At 46.3% G+C, this 15,843-nt stretch overlaps 1 protein-coding gene across 1 annotated transcript in view; it reads left to right on the top strand.

Annotated features, from left to right (window-relative positions):
* The window catches only part of LOC121272235 (retinal guanylyl cyclase 2-like), a 70,179-nt gene extending 54,336 nt beyond the window's left edge, over positions 1 to 15,843 (top strand). Inside the window, exons 16-22 of the mRNA XM_041178762.1 lie at positions 256 to 448; positions 3,054 to 3,228; positions 5,525 to 5,623; positions 6,633 to 6,727; positions 7,972 to 8,057; positions 11,972 to 12,053; positions 15,722 to 15,843. Coding sequence (XP_041034696.1) covers positions 256 to 448; positions 3,054 to 3,228; positions 5,525 to 5,623; positions 6,633 to 6,727; positions 7,972 to 8,057; positions 11,972 to 12,053 — 730 coding nt within the window. The 3' untranslated portion in view covers positions 15,722 to 15,843. The remainder of the gene's footprint in view (positions 1 to 255; positions 449 to 3,053; positions 3,229 to 5,524; positions 5,624 to 6,632; positions 6,728 to 7,971; positions 8,058 to 11,971; positions 12,054 to 15,721) is intronic.

The raw sequence follows: 15,843 nt of genomic DNA on the forward strand, positions 1-15,843 counted from the left end.
ACTCACCAAGGCTCCTGCCTCAGCACCTTCTGAACAGTAGAGCAATTAACCTGGGTGGGACCCCCTACTCTTAGAACAATGACAGGCACAGAGAGTATTGTCCCCACTTACACGTGGTGGATAATAAATACTGGCCATCCCAGTGATGTCTACACCCCAAAGAGTGAATAAAAAAGATGGTGCATATCATTGTTTCTCCCTGAAAAGACGAGGTGTGATTATTAAGCAAAGTCTTGTCCCTTTTTTGATCGCCAGCTCCGTCGCTCAGGCACTGAAGACCGGGGTCCCTGTAGAGCCTGAGCATTTCGAGCAGGTGACCATCTACTTCAGCGACATTGTTGGCTTCACCACCATCTCAGCCATGAGCGACCCCATCGAGGTGGTCGACCTGCTCAACGACCTCTACACCTTATTCGACGCCATCATTGGTTCGCACGACGTGTACAAGGTAATCGGCCCACAGTGAAGATAGGTGGTTTTGTCAGATGACGTTTGACCAGTTCGGGGGCTGTAATTGGAGGGCGATACAGCTGTGTAGAAGAGGGCGTACCAGGTCCTAACTGACAATGTTAGATACGCAGCTCCCTTTAAGAGAAAAACCAGGACAAACTTCAGAGTGGATTGAGAGCAGGTGATGCTCATTGAAACCTGTACTGACGAGCTGGGTTTTTCCCTGGGGTTGGGGACAGAGGGCGTTTGCTTGTGGACAGGGAGAGGATTCAGAAGGGATGAGCAGTATTTGTATTGAGCTATAGCTTCGCAATAAGACAGTTGTGATTCACAGAATGTCTTCGGCTGGCTGATTCGGTGAACGGACATCTACCTATCAGACACTAATTATGTAAACTATTATTCAGATTTTATACAATTACAAGGTGTTCAGCAGACCACTCGGTGCAATGGGTCGATGCCAATGTTTACCCGCAACATGTGCCTCCTCCCACCCCCTTTCTCCATCTCCCCCTATCACCCCGCCCTTCTCTTCCTTCCTCTCTCGCGGGGAGGATTTTTACCCTCGTCGGGTGGACAGGGGCAGTTGGGAAGCCGCCTGCGATCGGGGCTGGACTGTGACTTCCCGCTGACAGGCCAATTTAAGGCCCGCCCAGCATGAAACACGAGTTGCTGCGCTCAGCGCTGCCTGTGTGGGCGGTAGGCAGGAGTGCGAGCGCGGGGTGGGGTGCACACTTGAATATCTCCCTGGGGCACAAGAGCTGCCTCAGGGAGATGAGCATTTCTCAAAATAATAAAGATTTCTAAAATGCTATAATGCCCCTGTCACATGAGCGGAGACATGTTATTAATCAAATTTAAACATTTTTATATTATTTTTATTTGCTGTCGGAAACCTCATCCTGCCCGTGGATGAGGTTTCCTAAAAACAAAAGAATTGCAAAGGCTGCTTGGCCTTTTCGCCTGCTTGCCCTCCAAGAGGGTGGGGGGGGGGCAGTGAAAAATTTATTTCGATGACCTTTTTAATGGCCCTAATCGGCTTTTTAGTAGTCAGGCGGGTGAACTGCCAACTCCGGAGCGCGCCCAGCGACCGAAATGTTGTGCCAGTGTGCCATGATGTCGGTGACGCTTGCCCCCGCGTGTCAGTTTACGCTCGGTCGGGTCAGGTGCCCTCCCGATGAGCTAAAAATTCTCCCCCCCACCCCCCGTGTGTTTACCCAGCTTCCCCTTGAAGGAATCCATGCTATTTGCCTCAATCACTTCTCGTGGTAGCCGGTTCCACATTGTCACTACTCTCTGGGTAAAGAGGTGATTTGTGTTTATGTACCCCTCCATCCCCTTTTCTCCTCTACCCACATTTAAACTCCTGTAGCATTGTGGTAGCGCTACTGGACTGGTAACCCAGAGGCCTGGGCTAATGCTTTGGCGGCAAGGATTCAAATTCCAGCAAGCAGCTGGTGGAATTAAAATCCAAATAATTAATAAATCGGGAACAAAATGCTAGTGTCGTTAACGTTGATCATGAAACTGTTGGATTGTCGTCACACTAATGCCCTCAGGGATGGAAATCTGCTGTCCTTACCTGGTCTGGCATGCATCTGACTCCAGACCCACAGCAATGTGGTTGGCATTTAACTGGCAAGCCTTTCGGATCAAGGGCAGTTAGCGATGGGTGATAAGTGCTGGCCTTGCCAGCGACGCTCACATCCCATGAACGCATAACGGAATGGAAAAAAAAGGATTATCCAAGGAACGAGTGGCCTTCATAGTGCTCCTACCGCTATGTCCCAGGGATGAACAGTAATTGGCTGGAGTGTAAAGTGAATTCAGCTCATTATGATTAGGGAAGGAATTGTAGATAGAGATCACTAATTTTCTCACACCAGAAGCTCCCTTTGCTGTTCACTCTATGCAGTGAGACAAAAGACTGACACCTTTGGTTGACAGATTGATGTAAGTTCCCACTGCTACCAGGGGCAAAGGGACGACGGTTAATGTGGAGAGACAGGAGGAGCTGGAGTTGCTCTCCTGAGAGCAGAGAAGGTTAAGGGGGAAATGTAATCAAAAAATGTAATTAAAATCAGGAAGGATTTCGATAGAGTAAATGAGGAGAAGCTGTTTCCACCGGCAGGAGGGTCGGTAACCAGGGGGACACACAGGTAAGAGAATTGGCAACAGAACCAGAGGGGGAGATGAAGAGTTGCCTTTTTACGAAGTGAGTTGCTGTGATCTGGAATACGCTGCCTGAAAGGGCAGTGGAAGCATGTTCGATAGGAACTTTCCAAACGGAGTTGATAAATATTTGAAACGAAGCTTTGGTTTGTCAGAACAAGGGGGAGCGGGGTTAACTGGATAACCCTGCCAAAGAGGCACGATGGCCTCCTCCTGCTCCTCCTCCTCCTCCTCCTGCTCCTCCTCCTCCTCCTCCTCCTCCTCCTGCTCCTCCTGCTCCTCCTCATCCTCCTCCTCCTCCTGCTCCTCCTCCTCCTCCTCCTCCTGCTCCTCCTCCTCCTCCTCCTCCTCCTCCTGCTCCTCCTCATCCTCCTCCTCCTCCTCCTCCTCCTCCTCCTGTGCTGTATCACTCTCGGCTTCCGTGCTTCTAGGTGGAAACAATCGGAGACGCTTACATGGTGGCTTCCGGCCTCCCAACCCGGAATGAGACCCGGCACGCAGCGGAAATCTCCAACATGTCCCTGGACATCCTCAGCAGCATCGGAACGTTCAAAATGAGGCACATGCCCGACGTCCCAGTGCGGATCCGAATCGGACTGCACTCAGGTAGGTCTCAGCGGCCTTCAGGGTAACATTGTGGTACAGGGGGGACGTGGGTGCCCTGGCACAGGAATCTCAAGAAGCTTGAAAGCAGGTGCAGCAAGTATTTAGGAAGGGGAATGGAGCGCTGGCCTTTATTGCAAAGGAGGATGCAGTATGAAAGTAGGGAAGTCTTGCTGTAACTGTGCAGGGAGTTGGTGAGATCGCACCTGGAGCACTGTGCACAGTTTTGGCCTCCTCATTTGAGGAGGGATTTACTTGCGTTGGGGAAAGTTCAGAGAAGGTTCACCTGGCCGATTCCTGGGCTGAGGGGGTTTGTCTTATGAGGAAAGGTTGAGCAGGTTGGGCCTGTATCCAATGGAGTTTAGAAGAATGAGAGGAGATCTTACCGAGACATAAGATTCTGAGGGGGCCTGACGGTAGATTCTAAAAGAATGTTTCGCCTGGTAAAGGAATCGAGAACCAGGGGGCACAGTTCCAAAATAAGGGGTCTCCCCATTTAAGATGGAGATGAGGAGGAATTTCTTCTCTCAGTGGGTTGTTAGTCTTAAGAACTCTCTTCCCCAGAGAGCAGTGGAGGCTGGGTCACTGAATAGATTCAAGGCTGAGTTGGACAGATTTTCGATCTGCAAGGGAGTCGAGGGTTATAGGGGGCAGACAGGAAAGTGGGGTGAAAGCCACAGTGAGATCAGCCATGATCTTATTGAATGGCGGAGCAGCATCGAGGGGCTCAATGGCCTACTCCTGTTCTTAATTCTTATGATTCTGTGCTGGAAGGGAAATTTTGGACAAAGGTCTGGAGCGAGACAGTGTCGTGGAATGAAAAAGAAAGAAGGACTTGCATTCCTAAAGTGCCATTCACAACCTCAGGATGTCCCGAGTCACTTCATGGCTGATAAAGCCCTTTTTCTTTTGAAGTGTAGCAGCTGTTGAAACATAGGAAGTGCAGTGTCTAATTGGTGCACAGTAAGCTTCCACAAGCGGCAATGTGATAATGAGCAGATAATCTGTTTTTGTGATGTTGCTTGAGGGATAAATATTCACAGGACATTAGGGAAGCCCTCCCCCCTGCTCTTCTTCAAAGCAGTGGCCAGGGGATCTTTCATGTTCATCTGAGAGGGCAAATGAGTCCTTGGTTTAATGCCTCATCTAAAAGACTGTATCTCCAACAATGCAGCACTCACTCAGCACTGCACTGGGAGTGTCAGCCTGGATGTTTGCACTCAAGTTTCTGGAATTGGATGTAAACGCACAACCTCTTGACTGGGAGGCAAGTGTGCTACTAACTTAGCCAAGGCATAAAAGGGGGAAGCAAGACAGAGAGGTTTAGGGAAAGAATTCCAGAGTTTAACTATTATAATGTGGACAAGTTAGCTGCTGCGTCTCTGATATCACAACAGTGACTACACTTCAAAAGCACTTCATTAGCTGTAAAAGAGAGACATGTTACTGAAGCTTTTTGTCTTATACTCATCAGGACAAATGCAAGAATGCCAAATTTCAAACAATCACAACAAGGAGAAAAGGATGTAATTGGTTGGCGAGTTGACTCTGGCTAAGGGGCATTGCCTTGGAGAACAATGGGGCCTATCGGCTCCCCAGGCTCCCAGATAATTCAAAAAAGATGTAAGGCTTGAACAAATTCCTTTTGTTTGCAGAGAACGAGTCACTGTGTGTGAATGTATGTTGCTTCTAGCAAGTGCAAATGACCCATGTTATGAACTTGGCCAATTATCTTAAATTGGCAGTTGGTGTAGCTAATAGTGCAGTCAGGATTGTTCAGCATTGCTTTCTCTATGGCAACGTCTAGGCCAATCAGAGTCGACTTGCCAACCAATCAGCGCCCTTTTCTCCTCTTGTGATCGTTTGAAATTTGGCATTCTTGCATTTGTCCTGATGAGTGTAAGAAAAGAAGCTTCGACAACATGCCTCCCCTTTCAAGTTCTGTGCTTTGGGACGTCCCATAAACATGAAAAGCACTATATAAATGCAAGCCTCTTTTAAGAGCTACAACTTTGACAAAGTATTTGGTTAGCTGCTGTAACATCTCCTTATGTGGCTCTGTGTCGAATGTTGCTTGATAAGCGCTCCTGTGAGGCCACTTGTGACGTTTCACCACATTGGAGGTGCTATATAAATGCAAGATGTTGTTAGTGCAGCATTTACGTTTGGATGCTGGAGGTTGACCGTTCCACTTCTCTCATTGAGCGAGGAAGAAGTTTTAATTGCAGCTCATGGTTAAGATGGTGAAGGAACAGTGGGACTATTAAAATCTTGTTTACACGCCTGTTTCCATCTCCAGGTCCGTGTGTGGCAGGTGTGGTAGGACTGACCATGCCGAGGTACTGCCTCTTCGGAGACACAGTCAACACCGCTTCACGTATGGAGTCCACTGGTTTGCGTGAGTTGTGAGCTCAATAAAGAGAAGGTTTATTGGCTGACAGTGTGACAGCCAATCAGAACTGCTTTGGACAGCCATGTGCGTGACAGAGGACCCATCCCGTAACCAATGCCTCCCAAACAACTAACCTTGGGATGTCCCCATGCGTTCTATGGCCAATGTAATAGGGGAAATGTGGCAGCCAATTTGTACACAGCAAGCTCCCACAAATAGCGACATAATAATGACCTGGCAAACCTGTAACCCACTCCTGGGTATTTGTTATTCTATACATAAACCACCCAACCAGTTCGATTAGATTCCAGTCTGTAACCCACTCCTAGGTATCTGTTACTCTATATATAAATCATCCTGAGCCTCTCCATTAGATTCCAGCCTGTAACTCACTCCTGGATAACTGTTATTCTATAAATAAACCACCCAAACCTCTCGATTAAATTCCAGTCTGTAACTCACTCTCAGGTATCTGTTATTGGATATATAAACATCCCGAGCCCCTCGATTAGATTCCAGTCTGTAACTCATTCCTGGTATCTGTTATTCTATGTATAAACATCCTGAGCCCCTCGATTAGATTCCAGTCTGTAACTCACTCCTGGTATCTGTTATTCTATATACAAACCACCCGAACCCTTCGATCAGATTCCAGCCTGTAACTCACTCCTGGTATCTGTTATTCTATATACAAACCACCCGAGCCCCTCGATTAGATTCCAGCCTGTAACTCACTCCCGGGTATCTGTTATTCTATATACAAACCACCCAAAACCCTCGATCAGATTCCAGCCTGTAACTCACTCCTGGTATCTGTTATTCTACATACAAACCACCCGAGCCCCTCGATCAGATTCCAGCCCGTAACTCACTCCTGGTATCTGTTATTCTATGTATAAAGTCCCCCGAGTCCCTTAAGTAGATTCTGACCTCTGACTCCATCTCAGCTATTTGCTACGCTCTAATTAATTGTCCAGTTTTAAAAAAATATAATTGATAATATCTCTGCTTGCAGCCTATAGAATCCACTTGAATGAAAGCACAGTCAGCATTCTGAAGAGCCTCAACATGGGCTACAAAATAGACCTGAGAGGAAAGACTGAATTGAAGGTACAAGCGCTGATAGAATCACAGATTGAGGGTGTCTGTGAATAAATCGTTGAAGGTGGGCAGGATAGGGTTAATAAAGCATATGTGGCCCTGGGCTTTTGAGAGCAGAGAAGGGAAGCGAAACCTGTATAAAACGTTAGTTCAGTCCCAGTTAGAATAATACATTTAATTCTGGGTGTCACACGTTAGGAATCATGCAAAGGCTTCGGAGAGGGTGCAGAAGAGATTTACTATAATGATCCCCAGAGATGAAGCATTACAGGTATGTGGAGAGACTGGAGAAGCTGGGGTTGTTCTCCTTACAGCAGAGGAGGCTAAGGTGAGCCCTGAGGAGATCTACTGAGTACTGGGATCCCACTTAATTGGAGATGCAGATTTATTCACCTTTATCAAAGTAAAACTGCACCCCTAGCCTTGCAAAGCTCACTTTGGAATACACATGGGGATGAGAGTGGACTTGATCAGGGCTGTAAAACAGGAGTAATTGCTTTAGCTTCCCATGATACCACACTCCCGATATTAATTTCTACTGAAGTAAGTGGGACTGAATAGGAAGTGGTGTGTATAACAGGTGACTCCACAAACTCCACAAACTCTTCTCACACTCTTTATCCTGAGAGCAATCCCTACCCCCAGGACCTGTGGGGACCACCTCTTAGAAAAGGGCGATGCTGTGAAATATTGCAATTACGTAGCTAAATGGGCAAATAGGTAAGCTATCGTAAGACTTCTACGAAGTTTCAGAAGTGTTCGGAATCACAAAGCGTTTAGATAGAGTAAACAAAGGGCAGCTGTTCCCAAGGGCTGAAGGTTCAACAACCAGAGGACACTAGTTTAAGGTGATTTCCCGAAGGAAGCGAGGCGACCTGAGGAGAAATCCTTTTCACGCAACGCATGGTTAGGATCGGGGATGCACTGCCCGAGAGTGTGGTGGGGGCAGGTTCAATCAGGGCTTTCAAAAGGGAATTGGATAAAAAATAAAACTTGAAGGAGAAGGAATAGCTGGGCTATGGGGAAAGAGCGGGAGAGTGGGTCTAACTAGATTGCTCTTTGAAAGAGCCAGTGCAGACTCGATGGCCTCTTTCTGTGTATACTGGTCAAGGATATATGTGAATGAAGTGGGGGAAGGGAGTTGTACAATGACTGATCACGTGATGCTTCAGCGATTTGTGTTGAAGAAAATGATTGAATGAAATATGTGGAATACCCTTATGTTTAACGTTAACCATGCTTGTTTCCTTAAGGGTAAAGGCATCGAGGATACCTTTTGGCTAGTAGGAAGAGAGGGCTTCATAAAGCCATTACCAACTCCACCAGACCTCTTACCTGGGTACGTGTGTCCCCTCGATCGCAATGGCCAACGTGTTCACACTGTAGGAATCGAGGCTTCGTCTAATCAAGATGTTTCAGATGATCGATGGATTTGATAGAGGTTGCTAGAGAGAAACTCTGGCTGGCAGGAGCCGGGACGGAGGGGGGATGGCCTCAAAACATGGGGGTAGACCTTTAAAATGAGAGCGAGGCCGTTCCGGGGTGATGTCAGGGAGCTCCTTCACGCGAGGGGGAGTGGAAATCTGGAACTCCCTCTCACCCTCCTCCGCCTTCCCCCCACCCCCTGCCAATAAAAAAAACCTGGGAGACAGTTAGGAGCTTTCAAGATTGAGATTGGTAGATTTTGGTTGGGTAAGGGGATTGAGGGATATGGAGGTAGGCAAGAACACAAGAAATAGGAGGAGGAGTAAGACCACTCGGCCCATCGAGCCTGCTCCGCTGTTCGATACAATCATGGCCGACCTTGGGCTTTAACTTCATTTTCCCGCCCTCTCCCCATATCCCTTAATTCCTTCAGAGACCAAAAACCTGCCTATCCCCACAATGGATTCAACAGTGCATCATCCAAAACCCTCTGGGGTAAAGAATTCCAAAGATTCACAACCCTTTGAGTGAAGAAATTTCTCCTCATCTCAGTTCTAATGATTGTCACCTGATCCGGAGACTGTGCTGGTGTTTTAGAGGTAGATAGAATTGGAATACAGACCAGCCATGATCAAGTTGGATGGTGGAGGCTCGAGGGGCTGAATGGCCTCCTCCTGTCTGGTCACTATGAGCCTGGAAACAGTGGAGTGGCAGATTCCAAATTAGAGTTAAAACATGAGCCATAGGAGCTGGAGTAGCCCCCACAGCCCCTCAGGCCCAGTGGAGACAGGCCTATGACACCAACTCCACCTCATCCACCGGTGGTAGTGATCAGAGCATCTGCTTGTCTCCGTGATGTTGGTTGAGAGACAGGAATCGGCCAGGACACTGAGGAGAACTGCCTTGCTCTGCTAAACCGTGACTTGGAATCGTTTGCCGGATAACATCTTACCCAAAAGACGGCACCTCGGACAGAGCGGCCCTGCCTCAGCACCTCAGTCAGAGTGGCCCTCCCTCAGCCCTGATCCTGGGAGAGTCAGCCTATGCTCAAGTCCCTGGAGTGGGATTTGAACCCTTGACCTTCTGGCTTGGCATGAGAAAGCTACCTACTGAGCCACAGTCGACACTCGCATTCTGCAGACCTGAAACTGTAGGCTGGTGTTGGCACTTCCCGATTCACCTTGTCCTTTCAATCGCTTTCTATCAAGCTTGGTAATATTCTACTGAGGCTCCCTGTCTGTATTTGTGCTATGAATTCAGACCTGGACACCACAGAGATTCACAATCTCCTCGGCAGCTTTGACCCTCTGTGTGGCTGATACATAGAACATACAGTAGAGAAACAGACCCTTCGGCCCAACAGCTTATGCTGGTGTTTATGTTTATTTATTCATTCACGGGATGTGGGTGTCGCTGGCTGGCCCATCCCTTGTTGCCCCTTGAGAAGGTGGTGGTGAGCTGCTGCCTTCTTGAGCCGCTGCAGTCTGTGTGGTGTAGGTATACCCGCCGCGCTGTTAAGGAGGGAGTTCCAGGATTTTGACCCAGCGACAGTGAAGGAACGGCCGATATATTTCCAAGTCAGGTTGGTGAGTGGCTTGGAGGGGAACTTCCAGGTGGTGATGTCCTGCTGCCCTTGTCCTTCTAGATAGTAGTGGTCGTAGGTTTGGAAGGTGCTGTTGAAGGAGCCTTGGTGAGTTGCTGCAGTGCATCTTGTAGATGGTACACATGCTGCTGCTGCTGTGCGTTGGTGGTGGAGAGAGTGAATGTTTGTGGACAGGGTGCCAATCGAGCGGGCTGCTCTGTCCCTGCTTCACCACTCCATCCTCCATCAGCTTATCCATCTACTCCTTTCTCCCTCGTGTATTTATCCAGCTTTCCCTTAAATATATCTATACCATTCACCTCTACCACTCCCTATAGTAGTGAACTACATATTCACATGAACATACAAAATAGGAGCAGAAGGAGGCCATTCAGCCCCTCGAGCCTGCTCCGCCATTCAATAAGATCAGGGCTGATCTGTTTGCATTTTGAGTTCCACATTCCCATCTACCCCCGAAAACCTTCGATTCTTGTTAGGCAAGGGAATCAATCTAAGTCCGCCTTAAAAAATATTCAGTGACTCTGCCTCCACCACCTCCTGAGGCAGAGAGTTCCCTCTGAGAGAAAAGATTTCTCCTCGTCTCTGTCCCGTAAGGGTGACCCCTAACTTCAAACCGGTGCCCCCTGGTTCTGGGTTCATCCACATGAGGAAATATCCTTTCCATGTGCACCTTGTCAAAACCGTTCAGGACCTTATATTCTTCAATCAAGTCACCCGTCGCTCTTCTCACCACTCTCTGGGTGAAGACACTTTTGCTGAAATTCCTTTTGGATTTATCCGTGACTCTCTCATATTTATTACCCCTATGGGGACTCCCCTGCCCACTCCCCCAACCACCCCCCCACCTTCCCCCAACCCCCCATCCGCCCTGAGAACAAAGCAGTGAAAACTGGGAAATAAGAGTACTGGTCCGAACTGGTCATGTATACCTTATAATGGAACACCCATAAAAACTGGGAAATAAGAGTACTGGTCTGAACTGGTCTTGTATACCTTAAAATGGAACACCAGTAAAAACTGGGAAATAAGAGTACTGGTCTGAACTGGTCTTGTACACCTTAAAATGGAACACCAGTAAAAACTGGGAAATAAGAGTACTGGTCTGAACTGGTCTTGTACACCTTAAAATGGAACACCAGTAAAAACTGGGAAATAAGAGTACTGGTCTGAACTGGTCTTGTACACCTTAAAATGGAACACCAGTAAAAACTGGGAAATAAGAGTACTGGTCCGAACTGGTCTTGTATACCTTATAATGGAACACCAGTAAAAACTGGGAAATAAGAGTACTGGTCCGAACTGGTCTTGTTTACCTTAAAATGGAACACCAGTAAAAACTGGGAAATAAGAGTACTGGTCTGAACTGGTCTTGTACACCTTAAAATGGAACACCAGTAAAAACTGGGAAATAAGAGTACTGGTCTGAACTGGTCTTGTATACCTTAAAATGGAACACCAGTAAAAACTGGGAAATAAGAGTACTGGTCTGAACTGGTCTTGTACACCTTAAAATGGAACACCAGTAAAAACTGGGAAATAAGAGTACTGGTCCGAACTGGTCTTGTACACCTGAAAATGGAACACCAGTAAAAACTGGGAAATAAGAGTACAGGTCCAAACTGGTCTTGTACACCTTATAATGGAACACCAGTAAAAACTGGGAAATAAGAGTACTGGTCCGAACTGGTCTTGTACACCTTAAAATGGAACACCAGTAAAAACTGGGAAATAAGAGTACTGGTCTGAACTGGTCTTGTATACCTTAAAATGGAACACCAGTAAAAACTGGGAAATAAGAGTACTGGTCCGAACTGGTCTTGTATACCTTATAATGGAACACCCATAAAAACTGGGAAATAAGAGTACTGGTCCGAACTGGTCTTGTACACCTTAAAATGGGACACCAGTAAAAACTGGGGACTAAGAGTACTGGTCGGAACAGTTTTTTCCTTCTGGGTCGCAAGTGTAAACATCTCTATGTCAACCCTACCAAACCCTTTCACCATTTCAAAGACCCCTCTTGGCCACCCCTCGGCCATCTTGTTTCTAGAGAGGAGAGCCCAGTTTGTTCAATCCTGCCTGATGGTTGTAATCTCTCAGTTCTGGTATCACCCTTGGTAAATCTTTCTTTTTGTACTTTCACCAGTGTCTCTGTAGTCTTTTTAGAATATGTTGGTTCTACGTTTAAGCAATGTGATTTCATTTCCCTCTCCCATCATCATCAGAGCCAGTAACCATGGCATTAGTTTGGAGGAGGTTCCACCAGAGAGACGACAGAAGCTGATGAAGGCACGGAATATGAAATAGGTATAGGTTCATGAATCTTATTAGCTTTGATCCTTGTGAGTGTGTGACCTTCTCGTTCCTCATCCCATACTTAAAGTTTACTGATTTCCCTCTGTTATCTTAATGCATCTGTTTTTCCCTCTCTTTCCTGTGAATCGTCATAATCTGCTGTCCCTCAATTCGGCATCTACTCAGGATCGCAAACAATACGAACATACGAAATAGGAGCAGGAGTAGGCAATTCGGCCCCTCAAGCCTGCTCCACCGTTCAATAAGATCAGGGCTGATCTGTTTGTGTTTCAAATTCTACATCCTCATCTACACCTCACTCCCCGCATAACCTTCGATTCCCTTGCCTAACAAGAATCTACCTCCGCCTTAAAAATATTCAGTGACCCCACCCCCACCGCCTTCTGAGGCCGAGAGTTCCAAAGTCGCACAGCCCTTTGAGAGAAAAATATTTCTCCTCATCTCTGTCCTAAAAGGGCGACCCCTAATTTTAACAGTCCTGGACTCACCCACAAGAGGAAACATCCTTTCCACATCCACCTTGTCAAGGCCGTTCAGGATCTTGTAAACTTCAATCAAATCCCCCCTCACTCTTCTAAACGCCAGTGGAAACAAGCCCAGTCTGTCCAACCTTTCCTCATAAGACAACCCACTCATTCCAGGTTTCAGAACCTCTTCTGAATAAACCTCTTCTGAATCGCCTCCAGATATCTACACAAGTTTTTGCTATGGGTCTTCATGTGACCCATTCTCAACCCACAGATCTTTGAGTGCATGGCGGGCTATAGCGGTCAGTTTAGTTTTGGTACAGAGGTGGTTGAGACCATAAGATGTAGGAGCAGAAGTAGGTCATTCGGCCTGTCCACCATTTAGTGAGATCATGATGATCCTCAACTTCACTTTCCTGCCTTTCCCCCAGAACCCTTGATTCCCTTACTGATTAAAAATCTGTCTCTCTCAGCCTTGAATATACATAATGACCCCCAGCCTCTACAGCCCTCTGCTGGGTTGTTAACTATGTTCAAGGTGTCATCCTCACCACTTGCCTTCCCACCTACTTTTGTATCATCCGATAGTACATAAACTTCCCTCATCTAAGTCATTCATATATATTGTAAATAATTGAGACCCAAGCACTAAGATAAAAAGCACTGATGCCTGTGGCACTCCACTAGTTAAGGTTGCCATCCTGAAAATGCCCCTCTTATCCCAACTCTCTGTCTTCTATTAGTTAGCCGACTCTCTATCCATGCGAATATGCTACCCCGAACACCATGGGCTCTCATCTTATTAAGTGGCCTTTTGTGTGGTCCCCTATCAAACGCCTTTTGGAAATCCAAATATATTACATCTACTGGTTCCCCTTTATCTATCCTGCTAATTACCTCCGCAAAGAATTCTAATAAATTTGTCAGCATGATTTCCCCTTCATGATGCCATGCTGACTCTGTTTGATTATATTATGTATTTCTAAACGCTCTGTTATTACATCATTTATAATAGACTCTAATATTTTCCCAATGAGGTTAAAGAGTTTTTCGCCTAGATGGTATTTAGTGCCCACACCAGAGGCTAGTTGACCTTTGATGAGGTGAATAACCACTGTAAGGTAGCTTGTGGATAATATGGGGGATATCGTACAGCCTTACTTGAGCCCAGTTAGGATTTTGAAGGCTACTGTTTCAGATCTCCCACTCACGACAGTTGCAGACATATCACCATGAAGCAGTTACAGGATTGTGTTATGGACAGGGTGATAGACGATAGGGATAGTCCCTTTCTCTCTGTTTCTTGAATGAGATGGCATTTTTTTTTAAAAACAAACCTTTTAGCTCTTGAGTACTTTAATTGTCAGGGAAAGATAAATAACCAGGTTATCTCATAAACAAAAACAAAAATACCTGGAAAAACTCAGCAGGTCTGACCAGCATCTGCGGAGAGGAACACAGTTAACATTTTGAGTCCGTATGACTCTTCAACAGAACTAAGGAAAAATAGGAAAGAACTGTTGAAGAGTCATATGGACTCGAAACATTAATTGTGTTCCTCTCTGCAGATGTCAGACCTGCTGAGTTTTTCTGGGTATTTTTGTTTTTGTTTTGGATTTCCAGCATCTGCAGTATTTTGCTTTTATCTTAGGTTATCTCGTAAGTTTGAAAAAAACAAAGATGAACGTTTATTGTTCAACACCTGAATGGATGCATTTATACCCATTCTCACACTCATACTCTGGTTGCCATGGAGAATGCACCAGGGAACTATTGTCCCCCGTTGTCCTCGACCTCAGAGGCGACCTGCCAGCCAATCAGCTCCCTTTTCTCATGCAGTATAAATCGTTGCTCCCTTTGAAATTTGGCATTCTTGCATCTGTCCTGATGATTGCAAGATGAGCAGCTTTGGTAGGTGTTTAATAGAGGAGTCAGGGTCCCTTTTGTCCGTAGATAAAAGCAAAATACCATGAATGCTGGAACTCTGAAACAAAAACAGAAAATGCTGGAAAAACTCAGCAGGTCTGACAGCGTCTGTGGAGAGAGAAACAGAGTTAACGTTTCAGAGCTCTGAAGAAGGGTCATATGGACTCGAACCCTAACCCTAATGCAGAGCTCTGAAGAAGGGTCATATGGACTCGAACCCTAACCCTAATGCAGAGCTCAGAAGAAGGGTCATATGGACTCGAACCCTAACCCTAATGCAGAGCTCTGAAGAAGGGTCATATGGATTATGACGAAACATTACTTCTGTTTCTCTCTCCACAGATGCTGCTAGACCTGCTGAGTTTTTCCAGCATTTTCTGTTTTTGTTAAACTGAGCGGTAGCTCCTTTCTCTGTAGCAGTTTGCAGGGCCATTTCAGAGGGCAGTTAACAGTCAACAACATTGCTGTGGGTCTGGAGTCACATGTAGGTCAGACTGTGTAAGGATGGCAGATTTCCTTCCCTGAAGGACACTTGTGAACCTGATGGATTTTTAATGCCAATCTGGCAGTGTAATGATCGTCGTTAATGAGACTTGTATTTCAATTCTGGGTTTGTTTCACAAATTTAAATGCACACAATTTCCATGGTGGGATTCAAACTAGTATCTCCAGAACATCAGACCAGACCTCTGGGTTACTAGTCTAGTAACAAACTGTCGCTTGAGAGCACAGAACTTGAATGTTGCTGAAAAGAGAGTCATGTCCCTGAAATTTTATGTTTTGCGCTCGTCAGGACAAATGCAAGAATGCCAACTTTCAAAGGGAACAGTGATTTTCTCCTGCGGTTTGAATTGTTGTGACAGTTTTGAAATTTGGCATTCTTGCTTTTGTCCTGATGAGTGCAAGATGAAAAGCTTCGACAGCATGTGTCTCTTTTCAGCAAAGCCTGAAATCAAAAATACGATGGATTTTACAGAGGCCTTGGTGCAGGGCAGGTTGTGTTTTCTTATGATGCCGCCTCAACCCTGTCTACCTCGTGCGTTCTGCCAGGGAGCGCTGACTCAACCCTCACGTAAAGTGTGGCCACTTTGCTATTATAAAGTAGGGCAGAGGGACCCATCCCCCACACTTGTTGGCCCCTCAGGAGAGTGAGAGAGAGAAAGAGAGTTTCGAATTTCTTTAAGCTCAAGAGTTTAGTTGTTGTCGGTAAGACTTGATCCATGATTAAAGTGTAAGGTTTGACTTTTCCTGCTTCCTTGTTTGCAGTTTATATCCAACCCGATGAAGGAATCAATGGAGTTGTCAACGCAGAAGGGCGAAACGACAGTCTTGCAATTCTATAGCGCCTTTCATGACCTCAGGATCTCCCAAAGCGCTTCACAGCCAAT

Source organism: Carcharodon carcharias, chromosome 33 (genome assembly GCF_017639515.1).
Source record: "Carcharodon carcharias isolate sCarCar2 chromosome 33, sCarCar2.pri, whole genome shotgun sequence".
Classification (NCBI taxonomy): domain Eukaryota; kingdom Metazoa; phylum Chordata; class Chondrichthyes; order Lamniformes; family Lamnidae; genus Carcharodon; species Carcharodon carcharias.